The sequence below is a fragment of the Hyperolius riggenbachi genome, chromosome 2 (genome assembly GCF_040937935.1).
Source record: "Hyperolius riggenbachi isolate aHypRig1 chromosome 2, aHypRig1.pri, whole genome shotgun sequence".
Taxonomy (NCBI): domain Eukaryota; kingdom Metazoa; phylum Chordata; class Amphibia; order Anura; family Hyperoliidae; genus Hyperolius; species Hyperolius riggenbachi.
In genome coordinates this window covers 105,019,196-105,039,897 of record NC_090647.1, presented here as the reverse complement: position 1 = coordinate 105,039,897, position 20,702 = coordinate 105,019,196, and the positions used below count along the sequence as shown (strand labels likewise).

At 42.5% G+C, this 20,702-nt stretch overlaps 1 protein-coding gene across 2 annotated transcripts in view; it reads right to left on the bottom strand.

The window, feature by feature from the left end:
- ITGA5 (integrin subunit alpha 5) overlaps positions 1-20,702 on the bottom strand; it is a 165,553-nt gene that overhangs the window by 27,775 nt on the left and 117,076 nt on the right. For both annotated transcript variants that reach the window (XM_068267157.1, XM_068267158.1), the window contains exons 16-23: positions 17,845-17,900; positions 17,575-17,729; positions 15,272-15,409; positions 13,416-13,480; positions 8,463-8,613; positions 6,600-6,692; positions 5,545-5,624; positions 3,417-3,497 (exon numbers count right to left, since the gene is read on the bottom strand). In XM_068267157.1, coding sequence (XP_068123258.1) covers positions 3,417-3,497; positions 5,545-5,624; positions 6,600-6,692; positions 8,463-8,613; positions 13,416-13,480; positions 15,272-15,409; positions 17,575-17,729; positions 17,845-17,900 — 819 coding nt within the window. The remainder of the gene's footprint in view (positions 1-3,416; positions 3,498-5,544; positions 5,625-6,599; positions 6,693-8,462; positions 8,614-13,415; positions 13,481-15,271; positions 15,410-17,574; positions 17,730-17,844; positions 17,901-20,702) is intronic.

Here is a 20,702-nt window from a genome sequence, read left to right as displayed (position 1 = left end):
CTGCCCCTTCCAGGACATGCCGGCGAATTGCACCCCGGGTGATTGCAGCCCTCGTTTAGCGGCGGGGATGCGGCGGATTACTTGGGAGTACTGAAGCGAACTTTAAGGAAGCTTTTGCCGGCGAGGGCCACAAAATATTGTATCGAGGGCCGCAAATGGCCCGCGAGTTTGAGACCCCTGCTTTAGAGGTTATAAACATGCAGCGGACCTGAATGTGCACTTGGCTTTTCAGGTACATAAAGGAATGATTTGCATATTTAGTCAATGATGCATCATGGGAGCTTCCTCTTGCTCACATGGAGCAGAATAATTACAAATACTTCCTGTTTTACAGAACTTATGTTACATTTCTATTTAGATTTAGCATTTATCTTCTGAAAATCAGTTTGGTATGGATTCCAACTATCCCACATGATTATCATTGAACTCTTGGGTCAGGTCTGTGCAAGCATGTGGCTCTCATTCAATTGTTTTACAGACAATATGGGAGGTAAAACTTAGTCGGATTTGCCCACCACTAATGATCAAATCTGTTTCAGATGAGGTCACGGAAAGCCAAGAAGAGAATTCTTGAACCACATGCTACCCATCTACCTCCCCACTAGCCCACTAACAGCAGCTGACTGATGAGTGCTGCTTGTATTTGCGGCTGTTTTGTCTGTGTGACAGGAGGTGTGATTCACTGACGTGACAGCAGACATTATCTAACACAAATATTGACACTGCTCTGCTGGGTGGCTGCAGGCTAGTTTCTGAAGCCCACAAGTTTACAGGAAATGTTCGTGTATGAACAACCTACAGCATGGATGAGTCAATGCCAATAAAAATCCACTGGGCTCTAACAAAGGCATGAACATGAATCTCCCTTAAACACTGCAGAGTCTACTGGAACCCAAGTGCACAACACATGGTATGCCTCCCCCAGGGGGGACTTAAGATGGACTTGGGGGTACTTTAACTTATCAGTCAGTCAATCCATTATAGGAAGTTTTGAGATAAAAAAAATCATTTACAAATAAGCTGTGAATTTAGAGGTAATGAAAAGCATCGGGGAAAGTTTAGAAAGCATTTATACACTTCTGGAGTGTTCCTAATAAATATTTATGAATCAAGAGATCCGTGAGAAGATGTTGCACAATAGTTTTGACACAATCCTTAATAAAGGAGCACATGCTACAGTGATGTTGAGAAACTATGCTCTGTGTGGTTAGCTGAAGCTAAAAGCTTATTTACTAAAGTAAAAAAAAGTAACCCGTTACACCCAGTCACTTTATTATATACTAGCTGAAAACTCGGGGTTGCTCAGATATGCATTTCGTTATCAGGTCCGGCCACTTTTTGTAGCCTTGACAGTCACTCAATGACCAAGTTTGAGTTTTGGGCCCCTTCGTTGAAATCGATCAAGACGTTTAAAATGATGGCGGCACATACATACTGTACATCCAATTGTATTTATATAGATGGCTTCAATTCAAAGCAGATGTACATGTGTGGTCCCCACTGAAAAATGGTCATTACTGTCAGGGGGTTTCTGCACGACTCCCAAATGGGAACAGAGGTCCCTGTAAACGTTTTTATAACTAGTCATTTTGCTGGACTAGTTTGTTCCTGTTGGTGTGATAGCCAAGAGCCATTAGCCATGGAGGTGCTTTCTCCTGCATTCTACATTGCTGCACACAGAAGCTAGCTTATAAAGCCTACTAATATATTTATATAGCGCGGACATCTTTCACAGGCTGGTACACATGCAATTTCCCATCAGATCGACAGGTTGAATCGATAATATCCAGCATGTACGATCTGCTCCCGATTGAGAACTGGATGGACTTTCAGATCAGTACTGCACAAAAAAAAAAAAATGCAACCATTGCCTAAACTGCACTCCCCAGTACGCCCTTCTACTCCCCATAGCACCAATAGAGGTCAGTAGGCCAAGCAGGTGCATAACTAGAAATCACTGCCCCCCCCCCCGGCGAAACTTTGGATGGGGCCCCTTCCCCCCACATTTCTGCACAGGTAAACTGAGAACCAATGTAATTCAATGGGCTAGTGCACACTTGAATATGTTTTTCCCATGCAGATAAAAACAGACAGCAGTCAAGCACTGCACACATTTTCTCTATCAATTCCATCACCTTCTGTGCAGGTCTTCACAGACTATTCACACATGTGCAGACTACTGCAACATCACTACATTACGCAGCACTTGGGGAGGAGTAGAGAGGCAGGGGCAGGAAATGGCTCTGCAGACTCTTCCAGCATTACTGCAATACAGAGCACTCGGGGAGGGGTAGAGAGGTTGGGGGCTGGGCTATGTACACAAGAGCCTGCTGAACACTGAATAGGCACTGTCTACAAATATTTGTATGGTTCGTTATCAGTGGCTGAGCAGATGCAGTCATTAGAACAATTGTGTAAAAACAACTTCAGTGTAGCAGATTTTTGCACATCGCAGTCACTGACCACAGATGAACGGTGCTCCCTACAGTCAGTTTTAGGTCAGGAACGTACGCATTTGGAAGCCATGTCAATCTTCAGAGGGGCGTTTCATGCTCAGTACTGTGAGCAAGGCATAAATGTTTTTTTCCCTGATTGCAATACCTTTCGTTTGATAAAATGAGCCGTATAGGTTTCTGCTTACTCTATCCACTCTGTCTAGATTACATGATGACCATGCATGTCTAGGTGATGACACCATTCATTAAAAGCTACTATGTTTGAAGTTGTAACCCCTGCTATATATGAGACAAGGCAAAGCTGGTCAGTAGAACTGCAGCCAGCCTTAGGGCCCGTTTCCACTTGTGTGGTGCGAATCGCCGCGGTAAAAATTCGCATGCGGATGCAAATTGCGCATGCGATTCTATGCAAATTTTCATGCGAATTTGCATGGATGACGATGTATGCGAATTTAACCATGGCAGTGCTGGTGTGATTTTCCATTGTTTCTATGCGAATTTGCATTAAAATTCGCATGAACATTCGTATACCCAAACCGCATGTGCATTTCCTATTAAATACATTGTATGCGATTCGCATAGCGGTATGCGAATTCTGATGGCTCTGCCATGCAAATTTTTTCTGCACAGAAAAACGCAAAGGAATCCTGACAAGTGGAAAGAGTCCCATTCACTTGCATTGCTATGCGAATTTGCATGCGAAAACCGCATGCGAATTCGCGATAGTGGAAATGGGCCCTAACACATTACTGCCTGGTGTTTATTACAACTTCTATCATTACAACTTACCCTTTAGTAAGCAGCATCTACAGTATATTACAAGCACTGCATAAGCTAAATACTCCCTCTAAACTGAAACCTAGAGCAGCATCGGTAAGCAGACTCTGCATTATTATCATTCTTCTCTCCGTTCTGTCAGCATTGCTCATGTGCATTTTACTTTCATGGGAAAAAACGTACCCAAAAAATGATACAGATGCAAAGGCTTCAACGTTGATTGCTAGCTGCATAAGTTCACTCTGTGAGTTATTTGCATTTTTGCTGTAAGGGGAAAAAAAGAAAAGAAAAATCAAAAGTGGTGCATTGCCTAAAGCTCTGAATGCTGTAGGTCACTTATGGCAATAGTGATCAATCAGATCATGGATGCAGCACACAGGCCCATATGCAATTCACTTTTTTCCTGAGTTTACTTCTAGGTGATATTTTTCCACAACTTGTCATAAAAAGCTTTTTAAGCCACCAGCAATCTGAATAAATGTAATAGTACTTTATCACCAACTTTTTGGGTATTTTTTCAATTGTAAAATGCAGAAAATTTAGTTTAAAGATGAAAATTATCTTCCAGGAGATAACTGGTGAAAAAGTTAATTGTATATGGGCCACAGTGATCCAAACTAAGTACAGTATAACCACCCTGACGATCATTGGAAATCATATGCAGTTTCTATGAATCATGCCTGAAAGTATAACATTTCCTCTGCTATTAGGTAATACACATATGAAAATAGGGATAGTCAATAAGATGCAAATAATTTGGAGTTGATGCAGTATTATGCATTATTGTATGTAAATTGATGCAGCTTGAAAACGAACCAATCAAATCCTGCTGAGGTAAATTTTGTTTGGTCTATTTTCAGGCTGCGTAAATGTACTTACGAAATTTGTATAAACCTGCATTAACTCAAAAGGATTTGCATCTTATTAACCATCCCTAGAGGACACCTTACCCTGGGCCATACTAGACCATGGGAAGAATTGCGGTAAGATCAGTGAATTAGTAGCAGTGGAGAGACTCCTGTTGTGTGCGCACATCTGTGGCTAAACCGTTCAATAAATACACAATAGCCAAGAGTTAATGATAAAGGGGCAATTATACAGCCACACGCTCACTAGATTTTCAGCAACCTTCACAATATACAGAAATTATCCTGGAGATTAAACAAAAAAACTAAACACCCAAACAGCAGAGGATTTCCATAAAGACATTCGCCTCAATTCACTAAGCTTATCTCCTGTCTTTAATAACGTTTCTATAGTTACCACCATGGTGATGAGGCATGTAGTATTCAGGAAACAGTTTACCTCAGGCAAACCTAAAGTTAACTCTTAAATCCTTAAAATAACTCCAGAATTCTAAAGTTAAAGACAGGCTGTTCATTAACTGCGAGTGAAAATAACTACAGAGAAGGTAACTTAACTACGGAAGAGGTAACAGAGAAACTCCGACCGAGAATTGAACTTTATCCCATTCAGTAGCTGATACCCCCTTTTACATGAGAAATCAATTCCTTTTCACAAACAGACCATCAGGGGGCGCTATATGACTGATATTGTGGTGAAACCCCTCCCACAAGAAACTGAGGACCGTGGTACTCCTGGCAGTTTCCTGTCTGTGAACCTTGTTATGCTGGGTACACACGATGAGATTTCCCGTTCGATTCCTGGATCGATTCGATTAAATCAAACATGTTCGATTGGATTTCGATCGATTTTTTCATGATAGGTATGCAAAATCGACGGAAAAAACGATCGAAATCCAATCGAACATGTTTGATTTAATCGAATCGATCCGGGAATCAAACGGGAAATCTCATCGTGTGTACCCAGCATTACATTGTGGGAAATAGCAGTTTACAGCTGTTTCCAACTGTCAAAAAAGCATGCAGCAGCTACATCACCTGCCAACAGTAAAAATGTCACCATGTAATAAATGTCAGAATGTAAATCAAGGATTTAAAAGATTTTACAATGGGCAAACACTGACTAAATCATTTATACATAATTATTGTAAAAATGAAGCACTTAATTACATTATTTTCACTGGAGTTCCTCTTTAAGGAATGATAGAAAACTTACCACCACACAATGAGAGAGTTATCTTCTTGCCTTATCGCCAGCATGATCTTCGTGAATTGAGGCCATTGTCAGTTTTGCAGCACTATTTTTCTAATAATATCTTAAGACGTTCCAACAACTGTTTTCAGCAAGACATTTTCACTAGTCACACCTTAGCAGCTTGTCAGAGCTACGTGGCCATAATTAACAACAGATCTATATTATTTGTTCTCCTCTGACTACTGGAACCTACCTGCGAATCTGGCATTCGAAGAGAACCTGTCGACTGGTATCTCGCAGGTGAGGCACAGTGAATCTCAATCCACCCCACAACTGAGGTAGAAGACAAAAGAGACAAAGGGAGGGAATTAAATAAAAATACAACATGGAAGTTGCTTTGTTCAAAATATAATATAAGCATCAGAACAAATCATCATGTTACATGGCTATTTGCCATCGTTTCATTTTTCAGACAAAGCGCTCTATGTACATTACAAAATTGAAAACGTGCAACACTTGTGCATACAGCATACAGGGTGTAAAGGTACTCTTAACCAATTCTCATTCAATGAATGCATGATCATATTTTTATGCACTTTTAGACAGTTTGATCTACAGTAATACCTGTATATACTTTAGCATAAGTCTAGAACTGTAGGTCCGATTCACTTCATATAGTATAGGGGTCGACTTATACAAGGGTCACGAGCAACAACATTGGAGCCGACTTATACATGAGGTCAACTTGTATTCAAGTATATTAAGTATTTTGTAGGAACCCTTTTACATTATACAGATCTTTAAAGTAAACCTGACGCCAAGCCCTCTCCCCCTCCCCCTACAAAAAAGTTAGATACTTAACCACTGTAGAGGGATGCTCCAGAGGCTTCCCTGTTCTCCCACGAGCTAATTAGTACCTAATAAGTTGCATGCAAGCTATTACGGAAACAAACCTCCCTCCAATGGTAGACAGGTGCATTTTATTTGAATGCTGGGTGTTTATTTTATCCCACTAGTGGGGCTTGCACTCTCAAGCAGGTAGTCATAAGGATGCAATCTGTTTTTAAGTAGCGCTGTTCCTTTCCTCGCCATGTATCAATGCAAGCCGCTTACGTTGATAGACAAGGTCATGAGCCAATGAAATCAGCTCCTGACCCGCTCACAGGGCTCTGCCATCAGAGACCGGCAGGGCGAGTGAGCTGCGGCTGGGGGAGACAGCAGCTAGATCGTCAGAAGCCCTGGCAGCCAGATAGCCATCAAAACAGGGCGTAGATTTCAATTAGCGCGGTCCTTAACCAGTTAACTTACACTTGTCATGGACTTCATGGGGTTCCCAAGGTCACAGATGGCTAGGCGGGTCTCGTTCTGAAGCTCATATCGGCAAGGCAGAAGAGAAAGGTTCTGTAAAAAAGAAATCCACTCGTCAGCATAGACAACACAATCCACAGCGTAAAGTGGAGTTTAAAAAAATGGCAGCGTTACAGCAAAGCCTGAAGTAGACAGTTACAAAATAAAAGCAGTTCCATCTTTCCAGGCCATCAGATCAGGCTAGCAGCAAGGTTCAGTTTGTAAACATTTTATCTTGGTTGACTAATCTTCAGGCATCTGTCGCTGAAATGCTTTCAGCTTCGCCAATTCTGACAAGCATTTGAGAAAGGACTTCAGATAAGCGTCCAGCTTTCTGGGGATATTTTTGGCTGCTTGTGTTTTGCAATTCCATGATAAACATGATGCTATGATCCACCAATCACGAGATCCTATTACACAGAATGTTCAAAGCAATGCCTTTGCATATTGACTTAAGAAATGGTATTTATAAATAGTTTATTGAGATCATATTGCCCATCTTGTGTTTCTTTATCCTGTAATAATCAGAAGTTCCCCACTGCAAATCTTCAGGGTCATTCACCACCCAATAAAAGGGATAATAATGAATACCTGCCTTAAAGTGGCACTAGAGGCAAAATACCCTCTCTGCTCCAATAGGTTAGCAAAACTATATCATAAGAACCGCTTTAAACAATTATTTGCTGGATAGTTACTTAAAAGGTTAATAGACTGTTTCACTTTGCTCTGAAGCTCATCAGTGGCATGCTGTACTGCTTCCCCAATTGGATTTTGATTACTAATTGCAATTGAGAAGGTGAACAAAAATAGCAAAAAGGGGTTGTTTTTGAAGGGTTCAATGTGACTATAAGCAGAGCAGAGAAAAATTTTCCCCACTGTAAGGGTTTTCTGAATTGATGTAGCATAATAATTCCATTGCAATGGCAGTTGTCAGCCATTCTCCGCTTTAAGGGGGGTAGACTTGTGATTTTCAAACATATGACATTAGTTTGGAGCAAAAAACAAGTATGATAACCGTATGGGCAATAAAGGAGAAGAAAAACGAGATTTTTAGGGTAGGGTACATCATACATTTAATTCTTCTCCATATATCCAGCTCCCTCCCCATACACTAGTGTAAGCAGTTCTCACCCCTCACAATCCCACCCCTGGTGCTGCCATGAGCTCGCCAATTGAGACGACAATAAGGGCCCCTTTCCACCTGACATTTCCATTTCCACCGCAGCGATTCTGATGCAATCCAGTTTCAATACGATGGGTACGCTACCGTGATGTGCAGTCCACGATCCTCATAGGGCTTGAGGAAGCCCCCAGGTAAGCATAAATACCCTCATATTAGTTGTCTCAGGTTCTCTTTAAAGAGAAACTCCGGCCAAGAATTGAACTTTATCCCAATCAGTAGCGGATACCCCCTTTTACATGAGAAAACTATTCCTTTTCACAAACAGACCATCAGGGGGTGCTGTATGACTGATATTGTGGTGAAACCCCTCCCACAAGAAACTGAGTATGTACTCTTGGCAGGTTCCTGTCTGTGAACCTTGATGCATTGTGGGAAATAGCTGTTTACAGCTGCCAAAAAAGCATGCAGCAGCTACTGTACATCACCTGCCAACATTAAAAAGGTCACCATGTAATAAATAAATGTCAGAATGTAAATCAGGGATATAAAAGATTTTACAATGGGCAAATACTGACTAAATCATTAATACATATATATGTATTTTTAATTTTTTTATTACATTATTTTCACTGGAGTCCTCTTTAAGGGTAATGTCAAAAGCTACAGAAATAAAATCCACATTCAAGGTTTCACCAGCTCACTTCATTATTCCTGACAATGCCGCTGTACTCTGCCTCTGGCGGTAACGTGACGTAAAGTTCAGCTTCATACGCTCCCCCTTCTCCATCATTGATGGCATTGAACAGCAAGGACAGGGAGTTCTCGTCACCCAGATACACGGACTTCCGATCACTGCAATACACACATCATCACTCGTGTATGAATCAGGATTTATCTGGAAGTTTATGGCATTATTGCCTCCTGAGATTAACAGAGCAGTTACACATAAATCCAATCCCTGGTGGTCACAGGAAGAGATTTCTTATAGCAAACCAAGTAAAAGTGACTCACAAGAAAACATAATTAAGAACAGTTAAGTGACTGATTGAATTCATGACTTGTATTTCCTGTTTATTCTTTGAAGAGTCAGTCAGCCTCAAAGTGTCATTTCAGTTCAGAGTACACAGAGTGCCTTGAATATGTTCGTGACAAGAGATTTCTCCCTGAGCGGCCATTTCCATCCAGCGGCAGAGCTGGGAAATCAGGCTCAGTGACTGAAGGGTGTCCATACATCAGAAGATGTAGGAGCTGATCGACCAAGAGAGATCTTGTTCTGATCGAATGTGAATAGGGGAGAGATCTGCTGCCTGACCATATGCCACAAGCCAATTCTTGATCAATTTCAGAATAAAATCTCTTGGGAATTGGCCCATCTACTGCCTCCCGGAGCTGTGATGTAAAAATGCCTTAACCGCCCCCCCGCCCCCCCGTGTATTTTACCAGTCCATCGCCGCCTCTGGGCTCCGGCCGCATACACATTCCCCATGTGGGCGCATGTGTGGTGACGTCACACAACCCCCACGTATATGCCAGAACCACATGGGGGGGAGGGGTATGCAGACAGAGCCCTGAGCCAGTGACGGACTGGTAAAGTATGCTGCACCGGGCAGGAAACACTTTACATTATGGAGAACAGCGCCTGGGGTTCTGTAGAGTTTGCCTGGATATAGAACACCATTACCGCTGCACTATCGATCGAGCAAGTCCGTCTTACATCTTGCACCATGTCTGATCAATACAGGCGACCAATTTTGGCCCAAATTGGTTGCATAGTCAATTGGGCATGCTCTTGGCGGCACCGATATTCACCCAATTATGATAATCGATTCGGATGGTCGATCGGCCTCCAAGTCACCTGATGTGACTTAACCCTCCTGGCGGTATAAAAAAAAAATCCGTCAGGAGGGAGCGCAGCAGTTTTTTTTTTAATTTTTTTTTTTTTATATATCATGTAGCGAGCCCAGGGCTCGCTACATGATAGCCGCTGCTCAGCGGCATCCCCCCGCCCTCTTCGATCGCCTTCGGCGATCTCCGATCAGGAAATCCCGTTTAAAGAACGGGATTTCCTGGAGGGCTTCCCCCGTCGCCATGGCGACGGGCGGGATGACGTCACTGACGTCGGGACGTCATTGGGAGTCCCGGGCCACCCCTCGGCGCTGCCTGGCACTGATTGGCCAGGCAGCGCACGGGGTCTGGGGGGGCCCCCCCCCCCCAGACCCCGTGCGCTGCCTGGCCAATCAGTGCCAGGCAGCGCCGAGGGGTGGCCCGGGACTCCCAATGACGTCCCGACGTCAGTGACGTCATCCCGCCCCACCAGATAGCGGCGATCGGGCGCGCGGCGATGGCGATCAGGGTGCTGGTGCAGCTAGCAAAGTGCTAGCTGCGTCCAGCAAAAAAAAATTAAACAAATCGGCCCAGCAGGGCCTGAGCGGCACCCTTCGGCGGCTTACCCCGAACTACGTTCGGGGTTACCGCCAAGGATACCACAACTGACATGTGGCATAATGAGATAGACATGGGTATGTACAGTGCCTAGCACACAAATAACTATGCTGTGTTCCTTTTTTTCTTTCTCTGCCTGAAAGAGGTAAATATCAGGTATGTAAGTGGCTGACTCAGTCCTGACTCAGACAGGAAGTGACTACAGTGTGACCCTCACTGATAAGAATTTCCCCCTTTTTTATCTCTTTCTTGCTCTCGGAAGCCATTTTCTTCTAGGAAAGTGTTTTATAGTTGGAATTTCTTATCAGTGAAGGTCACACTGTAGTCACTTCCTGTCTGAGTCAGGACTGAGTCAGCCACTTACATACCTGATATTTACCTCTTTCAGGCAGAGAAAGAAAAAAAGGAACACAGCACAGTTATTTGTGTGCTAGGCACTGTACATACCCATGTCTATCTCATTATGCCACATGTCAGTTGTGGTATCCTTTAAGGAACCTGAGGGGAGAATGATATGGAGGCTGTCCTATTTCCTTTCAAACTATACCAGTTGCCTGGCAGTCCTGCTGATCTCATTGGCTGCAGTAGTGTCTGGATCACACACACCTGAAACAAGCATGTGGATAATCCAGTCAGACTCAGAGCACCTGATCTGGTCTATGGCCAAACGTGTCAGACGCAGAAACAGGGGATCCTGAAGAAATAGGGGACAGCCAGGAAACATGCATGGTTTAAAAATTAATAAATATGGCAGCCTCCCTATCACTCTCACCTCTCCAAGTTGTTAGATTCCACCAAATTGGTCCTAGCCTATTGTAAGGACACCAACATGTCCCTTCATATGAATGACTAAAATAAGGGCGTCAGATTTTGATCTCTGCTGATTTAACATTTTTTTTTAGCCCCGACAGAACGGTCAGGTTCAGGTCTAGCTTAAAGGAATACTATCGATACCCAAGTGTTCTAAAATGACAGTGTGCAAATAATGACTAAGTAGCTGTGTAAAAATGTTCCTACTTTTCATGTTAAATAGAGGCAAAAGCTGTAATTTATGGAGGGTAAGATTTAGCTATACTGGGACAAATCAATTGCAGAAGGGGTGTCTGCTTCAATGCACAGCCAGAGTTGCATATCAGACTACAGAAAGCAAATATCAAACATATCAAACGCTGAAAGCAAAAACAGTATGAAAAAGCTGTGACAATTAGTTACATTTCCTCTGCTCTCTTCAGACAGGTCAGTCAGAAACACAGGACACAGGAGCTGCAGCTGTTGAGAGCTCTCTTCTGTGTCACACACAGAGCTACACATAGAGTTAACTGATCAAGTGTGAGGGGAATTTCCCCTCTCCTCATGGCTCAGTCAGTGGTCAGTTTTTAAGTTTGAATGCATTTGGATAACAGTAAACAAAGAAGTTGCTACTAAAATGTATACACCAGTAATTAGCAGCACTTCCCAAACAATTCCTGGGTCAATTGAAAAAAATATGTGAATCGATCGTAATCCTTTAAAGAGACACTGAAGCGAAAAAAAAAATTATATTATGATTTGTATGTGTAGTACAGCTAAGAAATAAAACATTAAGATCAGATACATCAGTCTAATTGTTTCCAGTACAGGAAGAGTTAAGAAACTCCAGTTATCTCTATGCAAAAAAGCCATTAATCTCTACGGCTTTCAAATTCGTGGAGAGGGCTGTTTTTTTGAGTTTTATTATCTCAACTGTTAGGCCTAGTGCACACCGGAGCGTTTCCGCTGCGGTTTGCGATCTGCCTGCGGGTGCGGATCCGCTAGGGTAATGTATTTCAATGGGCTGGTGCACACCAGAGCGGGAGGCGTTTTGCAGAAACGCATACTCCCGGGCTGCTGCAGATTTTGGATTGCGGATGCGTTTCTGCCTCAATGTTAAGTATAGGAAAACCGCAAACCGCTCTGAAAAACGGCACTTCAGAGCGGTTTGCCAGGCGTTTTTTGTTACAGTAGCTGTTCAGTAACAGCTTTACTGTAACAATATATTAAATCTACTACACCAAAAACGCTTCACAAAACCGCAAAATGCTAGCTGAAACGCTACAGAAAAAGCGTTTCAAAATCTGCTAGCATTTTGCGGATCTGCTAGCGGTTTTTGGTGTGCACTAGGCCTTAGTTAACTATTTACTTTTTCTCTGCCAGAGGAGAGGTCATTACTTCACAGACTGCTCTGAAAGACTCATTTTGAATGCTGAGTGTTGTGTAATCTGCACATATTAGAGAATGATGCAATGTTAGAAAAAACACTATATACCTGAAAATAAAAATATGAGAATATTTTCTTTGCTGCTAATCTTCTAGTAATTATTCATAGTACACCACCAATTCATTATATCATATATTGTTTTTCGCTTCAGTGTCTCTTTAAGGCTGGTTTCACAGTGGGACGTTACAGGCGCACATTAGAGCAGCCTGTAACGCAGCCCACCGCACAGTAATAAAAAATCAATGGGGCTGTTCACAGTGCGGACGTTGCGTTACATTGTAACGCTGCGTCACAAGACAACGTACTGCATGCAGTACTTTGGACGCGGCTGAGCCGCGTTAGACTGCTTGCACATGCTCAGTAATGTTGGGGAGGAGCGGAGAGCGGCCAGGCACATGGCTAATTAATATGCACTGCACGTTATGACGTGCAGTGTTTACTTCCTGGAGCAGCCGCTCTGTGCGGCGATTGGCCGGCGGGACCACGTGATGCCACATGCGCACAAGAGTGCGCATCACGGCATCACTGACGCCAGAGTGAGCTGCACAACGCGGCTCACTTTGACGTCCAGATCCAGCACCACCAGGCGTTGAGTTAGGGGGACGTTATGCGACCTTAACGCCCCCTCTAACGCAACGTCCTGGTGTGAAATTAGCCTAAGTCTGGTACACAGGGGCGTAGCTGCAGGGGAGGAGCCTGTGTAACCCCAGAGCTGTGAGGAGGCCCCAACAGTTAATTGCGCACTGCGTCATATAGTCAACAAAAAACTATGCACATGTTGTGGAGTAACGCACTGCATGCAGCCTGTTACCATTCCGCTTATTATACTGCAATGCACCCCCTGCACTGTGAATGTTGCATAGTAGGTGCATTGCGGCACCACTGTGTACCTAGCCCACCCATGCCCTACTAGAGGTTTGTTCCCAGCTGCACCATGGCAGTTAGCGGCTCTCCACAGCTGCTCAGTCACACTTACCTGGAGACATTGAGCTTCAGGTCTGGAACACAGATGTTATTATCACAGTCCAGCTGAATCAGAGCCTGTCAGAGACAGAGAATAGTCAGAATTACACATTACCATAAATCATGCCAGACAGACAAGGGCTTGGATGCTTTCCTTGCATTGAAGGGCATCCACGGCTATAATTAATAGGCAAGTCCTGAAAGAGTTGATCCAGGGATTTGTCTGACTGCCATCTAGAGTTGGGAAATAATTTTTCCTTTTAAAAGGCTAATTGGCCCAGTCCCTATAAGGTTTTCCCCTTCCCCTGGATCAATTAAGATATGCGGGATATGCGCAGGTTCAGGTTCGTTTGGTTTTGTTTTTATTTATATGATTTTTTTTTCTGGTTGGACTTGGATGGATGGATGTATTTTGTCAACCAAACTAATTATGTAACTAGGTAACAATGCTGGGAATACTTCCAGCACTATTCTGTATTCCTTTACAGCATCCTAGGTGTTACTTTTTTTTCATGTGAAGTGTCTGGAGTACAGCGAAACAAAAAAAAAACAACAAAAAACAACCTTTCCAGTAAGCTATTCAGTGAATATGAAAAGGGCTGTAAAAGATTAGTGCTCACAACACAGAGCACACTGGCATTCTAGGATTCCTTCCAAAGCACACATCCAACAATTATAAAACCAAAGGCATTTTTGTGTGCAGTGAAAAAGCTCACCAATCCAATGCAGAATAGGAATATTAATACATTTTCTTAAAGGGATTTTACACTTGGTAAAAAAAGAAACAAAAAACAACTTTTTAGCCTATTGCATTTATGGGGGTGTGGTTATAGACTTTCATGTCTGCCAGCAGTAAGAATGATTATGTTCAGGCTTACGGTAGATCAAACAATATGAACAAATTACATGGCGAATATCAATAGTTTCTTGAACACACTTCTATTTTTTAATTCCCACTTTGCAGTTATTAAAAATATTTACCCCTTTTCGCTACTATTCCTCTAAGTTTCTAAGCTTTGGTCTCTCCTCCCCCCTTTGGCTCTGTTCACATCTAAAATCTAAATTGCACATGCAAGCGTTTTGCGTTTGTGCGTGATTTTTTTTTTTTTTAGCGTCTCCCAGCGCATGCCTGCACACTGCTTTTTTTGTTTTTGCAGAGCAGCAAAAGTCAGGAAGTGAACTCTTTGACCCGGAAAATACAATGCATTTATTCTTAAAATCGCGAACGCAAAATGATTTTGTGAGCTTTTAGGGCTCTTCCTATACCTTCCATTAGACCAAAATCTCCCCAAAAAAATGGTACTGGCACCACTTTGCGGAGAGCAAAGCGGATGAAACACGAAATGAAGGTTCTCATAGAGATTCATTGCACAAGCGTTTAGGGGGGGCGATTTTGAAAATCCCCTGCGCTTTAAAAAAAGGCTGAAAACGTCCCTAGTGTGAACGAGCCCTGTGTCCTTAGTGTCGGGTGATGCAATGCACTGTGGGAAGTTAAGGCTCTAAAGCCCCATCTACACGATACGATTCTTTGTACGATTCGATTAAATCCGACATGTCCAATCAGGATTCAATTCAATTAGAATCGAATTGAATCCTGATCGGACAGGTCGTATTTAATAGAATCTTACAAAGAATCGTATCGTGTAGAGTCGGCTTTAAAACAGCAGAAGGGAAAAAATGACTTGGTAAGAAGAGGTTACCATTTAACACACAAATGTGTACAGCCAAGCAATAGTCTATTTGAAATCAGAGCAGGTATTTAATGTGTTTACACAAGGACACGTTAGCCTGACTTAGCCGATGCCCTTTATAAAAGTTCACAATTAATCAATACGTATAAACTTCAGTCTATGTCTCTTTGCAGCTGACCTTCTGCTCAATGTAGTTCTTGGTCTTGTAATTGAAGATTGGCAGCAACCCATGAGCATCAGGAGGCGCCTGGGAATCCAAGGAGAAGTTCAGAGACACAAAAATGGGAGAGAGCTTGTCCCGAAACTCCGACTCCTCCTAAAAGGAAACATAAGAAAGGAACGCTAATTACATTTAGAAACACTGGGCCAGGAGATCAGAACAGGCCACACTTGAACTTTCTAGATTTTGGCTCTTTCCGCCCACCTTGTGTCCTTACCATAACACAGGCATAGTAAGGAACAGCTGTACACATGCTGACTGATCAGAAATGTAGCTGCTCAAAGCATAACTGCCTGGACCAGGGCCAACTGTACGCGACTCACATTTGCTTTTCTTCAGCATTCCTAACTTACATAATTTAAGAAAAATAATAGCAGTAGGAAGCTGAAGGAATCTTCAGAATGATGGTTTCTATAGATTCACTGAGGAAACTCAGCAAGTAAAATAAGCCGGAACATTTCTTCCTCTTACATTAAAGCTGAGGCCTACAGAAGAGTCAGCATCCAAATCACAAGCTTTAGGGTGACTACAATTACAAATCTCCATCAAAAGCATAAAGCAAAACATTTATATTTTTCAGAACTCCATTGTTTGTTACAAAGAAAATATTAAATATAATATGGGCTATAGTAAACTTAAAAATCCCTACCCACTGGCAAGAGGCCAAACAACATGTATATCCATATTAAACATTGTGTTGCACGATTTTATTTTATTTTTTTTACACAAAGGAATTATATATATACCAAAAATGTAAATGATAACCCCCAAATTGGCCTTAAAGTACCCCTGGCTTTAAAATGACATACTTTTTATTTTTGCATTAGCTGTGCTACGACAAGAGTCACAGCACTTTCCTCCTTCTTTAGCGCCCCCTCCTGTCCCCAGCTCTGCTCAGCTGAAATCTTCGACTGGAGCAAAACATTGAGGATGTGCGGGGAGGATGTGTCAGTACTTCCTCCTCTCTGCCCCTCATCATCCACTCGCTGCTATTCGTTCCAATCTCCACAGCATGATGCAGAGCAGCTCTGTGTGTGGTCTGCTATGTTACGTACAGAATAATAATAATAATAATAATAATAATAATATCTTTTGACCATTTACATTTCTATAAGCTTTCATCTTTTTCTTAGGAGCATGTGTGACACTGCGACATGAGAAGTAGCGAGTTTTGATTGATCCAACTCTGTTCTGCATACAAACAGCAACCGAATTTTCATCTGATCAATCTTCGCTTTTGATCCCTCATTCCACTCTTCTAGCCCCCCTCCTTTTACCCAGCTGCCAAGCTGTACCTTTGTAGACCTCTTTGGGAAAAGAACTGAGTGGCATGCCAGATATGCCACCCTCTAGTACTAATTGGATGAGGTTATGAGCAGCAGCTTGGCCACACCTTAGCTCTAAGTAGACAGAGTGTGAACTAGAGGAGGCCAGAGAAGCCATGGTTGGCTTCAAAATACAGGTGTTAACAGTGGTTTGATCATTTAAACTTAACTTATACAAATGAAAAAAAAAAGAATCTGCATATGGGCTTTAAAGTACAATTGAAGCGAGAGGGATATGGAGGCTGCCATATTTATTTCATTTTAAGCAAACCAGTTGCCTGGCTAGCCTGCTGATCCTCTGCCTCCAATACCTTTTAGCCATAGACTCTGAACAAGCATGCAACAGATCCTGGTGTTTGACATTGTCAGATCTGACTAGATTAGCTGCATGCTTGTTTCTGGTGCGAGTCAGACACTACTGCAGCCAAATAGATCAGCAGGTCTGCCAGGCAACTGGTATTGTTTAAAATGGAAATAAATATGCCTCCATAGGGCTTGATTCACAAAGCGGTGCTAACCTACTTAGCACGTCTAAAGTCTTTAGACGCGCTAACCAGGGTGCTAAGTAGGTTAGCACCGGATTTCTCAATCAGATCGTGCGCTAACTAAGTCCCAAAGGCTTTAATGGGCACTTCGCGCGATGCGCCCTGTGCTCTGTGCAGTACGCGCATAAAGTTTTACGCGCATAAAGTTTTGCGCACGTAAAGTTTTATGCGCGAAAAGCTTGTTTAGACGTGCTAAGGGGGTTTTCACAGGCGTGCTAACAGTTAGCACCGCTTTGCGAATCAAGCCCATAGTCTTCTCACTTCAGTTGTCCTTTAATTATGGGCACTTTACAGTGTTTGTCACAGGTACAATTGCTACTATGAACTTCCACTGGAGTTGTGACACGGTCAGTGTGTTGTGTAATGCTTTTCAGCATTTGTATTTCAATACCTTGAGGTAGATCTTCATCTCGCTGCATCGCTCCTGGCCACCATTGTGTAGGAGGACTTTCTGAGTCAGGTGAGGAAGGCCGGATTTCAGGAACAGCGCTCTCTTCACGGCCCCTCTCTGCTTCATAGAGTCCAGCTGCAGCTCCACATTAATCCCTGAGGGAGACACACAGCCAATGATTCCGGGCCTCGGATCACACAACACGTGCATTGAGACAGAGCAGAGGAAAGCTGAACAATGCAGAGCGTATGGGAAGGAGTATAAACTCACCAATGGTATTAGGCACGTGTTTTCCTGAAGCATTCAGGCAGAAACTGAGGTTTACACTGCAAAGGAAGACAGACATAAAGAAATCCAGATGTGAAGCTTACATGAAGGACTGATCATAATACACACTGAGGAATCCTGCTGCAGGCGCTGAGAAGCAGGACTCTGGTTACTTCTACATCCATACCACTTACATTAAACTGCATCTCCAGTCACACAAATCACACTCAACAGCTTTAAGGGCTGGTTCACACTACAAGAACTTTTGAAGTGCCAGCGATTTGAAAAACTCTTGCTAATGTAATGGTATGTGTGTGTTCTCACTTAAAGTGAACCTCCGGACCAAAAATCTACTCAGCACTGAAAAGGCTTAGTGTTTCTTTAACAGTTTCACATCATCAGAACTTTATTTTTATTACCAACGCATCATTTTTTAGCTGCATTTTTAAGCTCCACCCATCAAAGAAAGCTGCCCGGGCTTTTTTCCCTGATGCTGTGCAAAGCATGATGGGATTTCCTATGTTATTCACGTTGCCTAGCAACTGGGAGGGGTGATGAGCACACAGGTAAGCTGGAACTGTGTCTCATGCTCCATCACCTCCTTTCAACCAAAAAGATGGCTGCCCTCATGAAATCAAACATTTGCCGGCTCTTTTAAAACAGGGTGGGTAAGATTATATTACCTATCTATTTTAATTAACATAACTAATGTAACTTAATGACAGTATGTTTGTTTAGGCTGAAGTTCCTCTAAGCGATGTGATTAGAAAAGGAAAAAAAGAAAAATATCACACATTACACAGAACTTTTCAAATCGCTGGTGCTTAGAAAAGTGCTCATAGGGCTCGATTCATAAAGCCGTGATAAATGCCATCATGGCCGTGATAAGCTTAGCGCACGTACATGTTTGCGCACATAATAGTAAAGGTTTGCGCACATTAACTTTCCCGTGCATGCACTAACATATGGGTTAGCACGTGAACGAGGAAAGTTAAAGAGAGTCTGCCATATTTATTTCCTTTTAAATAATGCACATTGCCTGGCTATCCTGCTGATCCTCTGCCTCTAATACTTTTAGCCATAGCCCCTGAACAAGCATGCAGATAAGCTGCTTTGACTGAAGTCTCACTGCATAACCAGCACGTTTGTTTCGATTCAGACACTACTGCCGCCAACGAGATCAACAGGATAGCCAGGCAACTGGCATTGCTTAAAAGGAAAATATGGAAGCCTCGCTTTAGGTTCCCTTTAAATGCCCCCCAAAGGAGCTCATGATCTACTCCTCAACATAGTTTTCTGTTGCTACCAGTCTACAGGTGGCCATACACATGCGAATGGGCGGGGAGGACCAGCGGGAGGCTGATGGCTGTATAGCAGTGCACTACATTGGGTGGGTGGGGCAAAGCAGGTGTTACATAGACTATAATACTAGTTTGCAGCTATGGGGTGCCAAGGACCTAAAGTTTTTCGTATTGACTTTTTTATCCATCCCCTGCAGTCAGAAGTTGCTCTTTCCAGGAAAAAGTTGTATGGCTGTAATACCCATTTCAGTGAGGCCTAGTTCACAGCACTAAGTTGCTTACAGAATAATTATGCATGTCATCTCCCTGCCCATACAATTCTACAGGCCTGTTCCCAGTACTGTGCTGTAACCGATTGCGTTATTCTAACTCGCTGCATGCAAGTTTAATATTAAAGTCTCCATTGCAGTTCACACAGATAACGAATGCATTATGCAACTGACTACTGTGAATCCAACCTCAGGGTTATGCTATAATCTGCCAATGATCCCACAAAAGAGAAGCTGTCACTTGCATGCCTGAATGTTAACTCTTTCAGGCAGGAAAACAACAAAACACAGCCTAGTTAAAGCAGAATGAAACCCAGCATTTCTACTTTTCTCTAATAGATTATTTACAGATTATATACAACCAGCAATTTTATTTTTCTTACTAGAACTGCATTCAAAGGGTTAACACAGGCTTTAGACGCTTCCCTTCCAGCAGAGCTGGCCGCTTCCGAAACTTTACATAATGTTATCTAGTGTTTAATTGTATCAAGTCAGGAATGTAAACAAATGGAAATTTGCAAAAACTCTTTGCACCAATGTCACAGGTCAATTTATTCAAAAATGTTCACTTTTCTCAAGGCTGAACAGGTTCTCTTAAACAGGTTCTCTTAAAGATTTTCGCCAAGAATCAAAGGCAAAAAGGTCAACAAAACATACTTAAGCTTATTCTAGTTTTTTGGCATCACTTTAACTTCAGGTTTTGTGAATGAATTTTCACTTTACTCCGGGGCTATGGGTTAAGCCTTCTAAATGCAACCTAAACAGGATTTCGGTTCAAAAATAGAGACATCCACTCAAAATGACATAAGCTGTGGAAAGGTTAAGCAGCTGTTTTCCAAAACCATTCACAATTGCTTATTCATTGAGGCCTCAGGGCGTTCTGCCAGGCTTTACATTGCTCCCTAGCAACAGCCAAATTACTGCCTTCTAAAAATATAGATTATACGAACTTAATCAAATGACCTTGGCTAGCCACTCTTAAACCATGATAGATAAGAGTAACCCTATCCTCACCCATCAGACGCAAAGCAGAACTACCGTTAAGACAGCCGCCAGCTTAAAGCCTTTTTATTAATGCCTATGATAACACAAGGTTAGTTGTTTGGGAGACGCTACACAGTCAGATAAAGTCTACAAAAGGCCCTTTATGTGATTTCATGTTGAAAAGAAACTAAAGATCTGTAAATGCAAAAGATTAAAATCTGTGCATATTACTGTTCATAGCAGCAAACTGACAAAATATTTACAGATCAATTTAGTTGTATAGCAATTGGGGCAGTTCTGCTTTTGC